The 6,524-nt window shown below is 55.4% G+C and overlaps 1 protein-coding gene across 1 annotated transcript in view; it reads left to right on the top strand.

The window, feature by feature from the left end:
* Positions 1-4,302, top strand: part of COL26A1 (collagen type XXVI alpha 1 chain) — a 93,317-nt gene extending 89,015 nt beyond the window's left edge. The window contains exons 10-11 of the mRNA XM_032255088.1: positions 1,152-1,236; positions 2,630-4,302. Coding sequence (XP_032110979.1) covers positions 1,152-1,236; positions 2,630-2,790 — 246 coding nt within the window. The 3' untranslated portion in view covers positions 2,791-4,302. The remainder of the gene's footprint in view (positions 1-1,151; positions 1,237-2,629) is intronic.
* Positions 4,303-6,524: the final 2,222 nt, after the last annotated feature.

Here is a 6,524-nt window from a genome sequence, read left to right as displayed (position 1 = left end):
AAAAAAAAAAAAAAAAAAAAAAAAAAAAAAAAAAAAAAAAGCGGGGGTGGGAGTCTAGGCAAGGGATAGCAGGGGGTGGGGGAGGGGGGAGGGGAAGGGGGGACGGGGGTGGGGGTGGGGGTGGGGGATAGGGGAGGGATAGCATTAGGGGAAATGTGGATGACACGGTGATGGGGGCGGCAAACCACCGAGGCACGTGTATACCTGTGGAACAAAGCTGCACGTTCTGCACAGGTACCCCAGAACCTAAAGTGTCGTCATAATAAAACAGCAACAGCCACCATCGGTGGCTTAGGAATGTGTGGCTCAGCCAGGTCCTTGGTCCCCTGCTCCTTCCCGGACATTCCCACTGCCGTAGGACTCCCGGCGGGCAGTCCTCTCTCCTATAACCCAGTGGGACGCTTTTTGGTTTCCTTTTGTTTCATTTTAAGTGAAATTAATCTGAACATGAGACAGATCAGTCAAGTTACACCAGCAAAAGGCGCCCATTCTGCTGCCAGCTCCCGGGGCTGGGCAGGCTGGGGACAGCAGTGGCTTTGTCTCTTCACCATCACCTTTCATTCCAGAGTGGCCTTGACACCTGCCTTCTTAATAAGTCAGCACCCTCTCTTGGCCCATTCAAGGGTCTCCATGCACAAGGTCCTCTGCCCCTGTGTAGACCGGGTCCCTGAAGTGTAGACGCCACCATCGCGCCAGCTGCCCACCGGCACTTTGTGAAGTGGTGGCTTTCTCTGCTGTCTTTCTTGCCTGGTGTGGTCACACCAACCCTCCCCTTTGCCTGCTGTTTGCTGGAGAGCTCTCGGCTGGGCATTCAGGGAAGGAAACAAGCGAAGACCCTCCCACTTCCAGGCCCTGGGATAGGTGCCCTGCCCTGGTTAGGGTATTTTCAGAGCCTGCCAGGGAAGCAGCCAGCCAGCCATGGTGGAAGAGCCCAGGGTCAAGGCCGACGGGTGGACCTGCAGTGTGGATGGGCCGCTTTGCCAGGCTGTGTGGCCGCAGGGAGGTTGCCTGTCCTCTCTGTGTTTCAAGTTCTATGTCTGTGAACCTGGCCTGGCGCATAGCTGATGATGTTCAGTCTGTGATCACTTGCACTGTGAGGGTGTCGGGTGGGAAGAGGCAGGCCCTGACCCTGGACGTTTCCTCTCTGCCAGAGTGAGGGGGTCAAGCAGCTGAGAGAGGCCTTGAAGATCCTGGCAGAGCGAGTCCTCATCCTGGAGCACATGATTGGGGTCCATGGTGAGCAGTGACCAGGACCAGCAGACCGGGAACCTCCCCCGCTCCCTCCCCTCCCTCCCTGCTGCCCTCATGGCTGCTGCCTCAGGTCTCTGGTCTCCCTCCCTTACTCCTAGTCCGATACTGCCCCTCCCCTGCTCAAAGACCCTCCATGGCTCCCTACTGCCCATGACGGACTTCCAAGTGCATCAGCCCAGTTTCACAGACCCTCCCTAGTATAGCCACAGCAAGCAGAGCATTGACCAGCCATGTCGACACCCCTCCCACCTCCATGCCTGTGCTCAGGCTGTCCCTCTGCCTGGTGAGCAGACCGCCACTTTGGGACCTGCTCCAAGATCTGCCTCTGTGAACCTTCTCTGAGCGCTCCTTTTTGTCCTTACGGTGCTCTGGGGAGCCTTCCATTCCATGATGGGATGGTGTTTCTGTGATCCTCTGGGAGTCCCCCTTGCAGAACAGTGAATGGTGCCCCTGCACGGCCTGAAGTATTTGTTGGAGAATGAATGGGTGAATGAATGAGTGAATGGACAGGTGGGTAGGTGTCAGGGAGCAGTGGATGAATGAATGAATGGCTGGTTGCCTGGATGAATGTACAAATAGGTGGATGCATGGATAGATGAATGCATGAACGGTTGAATGGACAGGTAGATAAGTGGATGAGGGGGTAGATGGGTAGATGCATGGATGAATGAATGAATGGGTGGATGGATGGATGAGTGGACAGGTGGGTGGGTGAATGAGTGAATGGATGGATGGATGGATGGGTGAGTGGACAGGTGGGTGGGTAAATGGGTGGATGGATGGATGGATGGACAGATGGACAAGTGGTTGGGTGAATGAATGACTGAATGGATAGATGGATGGATTCATATAAATGAATGAGTGGATAGATGAATGGATGGATGGATGGATGGATGGGTGGATAGGTGAGTGGACAGGTGGGTGGGTGAATAAGTGAGTGAATGGATGGATGAATGGATCAATAAATGGATGCATAGATGGATAGGCAGGTAAATGAATGAATAGATACATAGATAAATGAATGAATGAGTGGGTGGATGGATGGATGGATGGATGGATTGATGGATGGATGGACAGGTACATGAGTGAATGAATGGATAGATGCGTAGATAGATGAATGAATGAGTGGATGGATGAATGGGTGGATACACAGATGGATGAATGGATCAATGGACAAATGGGTGGGTGAATGAGTGAATGAATGGATGGATGCATGGATCCATGAATGAATGAATGCATAAGGAGCTGAAAGCCTGCTGCTGCCTTGCTTCTCCACGCTAGACAAGAGCATCTCCCCGCATCCAGGTACCATGATCAAAGGTGCCCCCAAGTGTTCCTAAGGCTCTACCTTGACTCCACCCTCCTTCTCTTCTTCCAGATCCCCTGGCTTCCCCAGAGGGAGGATCTGGCCAGGATGCCGCCCTGAGAGCCAACCTCAAAATGAAGAGGGGTGGCCCCCAGCCCGACGGGGTCCTTGCTGCCCTGCTTGGACCCGACCCTGCACAGAAGAGCGCGGACCGCGCCAGCAGCAGGAAGTGAGAGCCCACTGCTCCAAGACACCTTGTCCTGTAGAGACCCAGCCCAGAGGCCTGAGCGGCTGCTGGTCCCTGAAGACACTCCCGGGGGACTGGGCTCCAGGCATGGATGACTGTGAGGGCCTGGGGGACTTTGGGGACAGATAATGCCTCCAGGGGCAGGGTCTGGAGGGGGCAGCACCCTCATCAGGGGGCTGACCCTTCTCTGGCTTGTCTCCTCGTCCCTTCCCCGACCCCCCCACTCCCGGCTGGAGACGGGTCTGGGTGGGCTGGCTGCTGGGAATGAGAATAACCCTAATACCTATCATTTATTGAGTCCCTGCCACAACTGGCCCTGTCCAGGGAACTTTCCTTATGTTGTCTCATTATTTAACCCTTAGGAGGTAAGCTTATTATCCCCACTTCATAAGGGGACCGAGGCTCAGATGGTAGAAATAACCCTTCCTCGGCCACCAGATCACGGGTGGCAGGGGCCGGATTTGAACCCAGGCCCCTCAGTTCCTGAAGCCGTGTTCTCTTGACCCTGCCAGCTTCCCCTCTTCATGAGAAAACTCAGACAGGGAAAGTGCGGGGCCAGGATGGTTCCTTGAGGCAGGCAGGGCTGCAGGAGGCTGGGCCAGCCAGCCCAGGGGGACAGGCAGGGTCCTGCAGGGCCTTGGGCTTCCCTTCCTCAACCCCCTTCCCCACTGGCTGGGGGATGGCCTGGCGTGCAGCTGCTCTCAGAGGCCCGGGAGACCCTGAATAAGCCACTGCCAACCACGAGGACTTGAGGACCATGAGAGAGCAGCACTCGGGGTCAAGGGCCCCCCACACCAGATTGGCATCACCGGCCAATTCCCCCCAGTCTTGCTGAGCCCACCGGCCCTCTCTGGGTCCATCCCATCCCTGAGCCAGAGGAAGCAGCATTTCATGAGCATGCCTATCAGAGGTGGAACTTGCAACCTCTGCCCCACCCCCCAAGTCCGTCTCTCAGGGGACTCTGTAGGTTTGCTACTTTTGTATGGCACAGCAAGGTCAGTGTCCCCTTTGCAAACTGCAGAGAGGGAAAGAGTCCCAGGCCTGCTGGGAAGAGATGCTTCTGCCTCCCCACCTTCCAGAGTTGGGGGCCTGGCAGGCTCCATGGCAGGCACCAGGTCCCTGGCAGCCCAGAGCAGCTGACTGGAGCCCTCAAGGCCTCTGGAGCCAGAGTCTCTGGGATCACCTCAGCCCTGGTGCTCCTCTCTTGCTGGGCTGGGACCCAGGACACAGCCACGACAGCAACTCAGAGAACTGAAGGTGCTGGCACCACCCTGGGGCGCTCTGTCTTCACAGCAGGAGTGACTGTCTCCAGCGCTCTTGCTGCTCCTGTTCGGCTATGGTCTAGTCCTTCTGGGCCCTGGGATCTTCTTCTGGCCCTTGAGGCAGGTCTGGGTGAGGCGGTCTCTGTCTTCATGGAGGGGTGGTCAGAGGCGGGCGGGACCACCAGCCTGTAGCGTTGTTAATATATATGACAATAAAGGTGCTCTCCCCACTGTGAGTCTGTATGGCGATAACTCTGTGGGACGCTGGTCTGCGTCTCACTGGCCGGGTGCCAGTCAAGCTGTGAGCAGCTGCAGCCAGGTCCGGGGTGGCCACAGGGCCTCTGCAGCAGGGAGGTCCAGCTCTGCCCCCAGGACCCCTAGGGAGGGGGCTGGGAGTGACGCACGATAGGCAAGCCCCAGATTGGGGCTTATCCTGCAAGATTCTTGGCTTTGCCCAGGAAGGACTTCAAAGGCAAGCTGGAGGTAGGAGAAACAGCTGTATTCGATGGGCAGGGTTATAGCTCCAGGACTGTTCCTAAACGGAGCATGACTGTGCCCCCTCGGCAGAGGACAGCAGCTCAGGGCAGTTCTGCACCATATTTATACCTACCTATTTGAGATGGAGTCTTGCTCTGTCACCAGGCTGGAGTGCAGTGGTACCATCTTGGCTCACTGCAACCTCCACCTCCCAGGTTCAAGCGATTCTCCTGCCTCAGCCTCCCGAGTAGCTGGGACTACAGGCACACACCATCACACCTGGCAAATTTTGTATTTTTAGTAGAGATAGGGGATCACCGTGTTGGCCAGGATGGTCTTGATCTCTTGACCTGATCTGCCCGCCTCGGCCTCCCAAAGTGCTGGGATTACAGGCATGAGCTACCGCACCCAGTCCTATACCTACTTTTAATTGCGTGCAGATTAAGTGGTGGTTTATGCAGAAATTTCTAGAAAAAGGGTGGTCATTTCTGGATCATTGGGCCTTTGCCGTGGAAAGGGGCCGTGGCGCCTGAGTGTCGCCATGGTGATGGCAAACGTGGCACACTGGTGGGCGTGTCTAATGGAAAGACGCTTCCTCTCTGTCCCTGTTTTAGCTAGTCCTCAATTTGGTCTGGTGTCTGAGCCCTACCTCCAGAGTCAAGATCTGTATCTTACCTCCAGAGGGTGAGGGAGGCCCCGCCCTCAGAGGCCATCTCAGCCCTCCACCTAACCACACTGTCCCTAAGCTGGGCCTCGCCCCCAGCTCTGCAAGAAGGTGAGTTAAGTTGGAGCGGCCTCAGGGCTCTGGGAGGAGGGACCCTGATCCTGCCCCATGCTCCTCTCCAGGCCTGGGGTCAGTGCCGTGTCAGTGACCCCGGGGAGGCCCATATACCCTGAAATAAGTCCCAGGTACGACACAGAGACCCAAACCACTGCTGAATCACCCTGTGACCTTTGCAGGTATTAAGCTCTTGCCCTGGGTACTAGTGTGTTCTCACTCTGCCAGTAAAGACATACCCGAGACTGGGTAATTTGTGGTAATTTATAAAGAAAAAATTTAATGGACTCACAGTTCCACGTGGCTCGGAGGCTTCACAAGCGTGGTGGAAGGGGAAAGGCACGTCTTACATGGCAGCAGGCAGGAGAGAGAATGGGAACCAAGCAAAAGGGGTTTCCCCTGACAAAACCATCAGATCTCGTGAGACTGACTTATTCATTACCGTGGGAACAGTATGGGGAACACCTCCCATGATTCAGTTACCTCCCAACAGGTCCCTCCCAGGACACATGGGAATTATGAGAGCTATAGCTCAATGTGAGATCTGGGTGGGGACACAGCCGAACCATATCACGCTGTGTCCAGAGCCCAGCTACAAACAGAGCCCTGCCCACCTCTGCCTGGAGCTTGAAATCCTATAGAGAGGGTGAGCGTTAATTAAACACCAAACCAAGCCAGGTGCGGTAGATCACACCTGTGATCCCAGCATTCAGGGAGGCCAAAGGGAAGACTGCTTGAGGTCAGGAGTTCAAGACCAGCCTGGGCAACATAGCAAGATCCTGTTGCTACAATTTTTTTTTAAAGTTAGCCTTACGTGGTGGTGGCTTATACCTGTAGTCCCAGCTACTCGGGAGACTGAGGTGGGACGATCGCTTGAGCCCAGAGGTTAGAGGCTGCAGTGAGCCATGATTGTGCCATTGCACTCCAGCCTGGGCAACAGCGCATGATCCTGTCACTAAAAAATAAACATGGAAAAGCACCATAGCAATCGTGGAGGACGAAGATGATTCCAGGCTGCTCTGAGAGTCCAGAACCCAGAGACCAAGAGGGCAGGGAGAGCAGGGAAACAGAAAGAGAGAAGGGGGGAAGGAAAAAGAGAGACAGAGAAAGAGGGCGAGAGGGAGAGAGAGAAAGACAAGAGACAGAGACAGATTGCCTGCCTGAGCTTCATCTGCCTTTAATTGCTGGTGAATAGGCAACACG

This window comes from Sapajus apella, unplaced genomic scaffold, assembly GCF_009761245.1.
Source record: "Sapajus apella isolate SASKATOON/1434 unplaced genomic scaffold, GSC_monkey_1.0 scaffold88, whole genome shotgun sequence".
NCBI lineage: Eukaryota > Metazoa > Chordata > Mammalia > Primates > Cebidae > Sapajus > Sapajus apella.
Note: the sequence above shows the minus strand (reverse complement) of the source record. Positions and strands in the feature narration are given on the sequence as shown.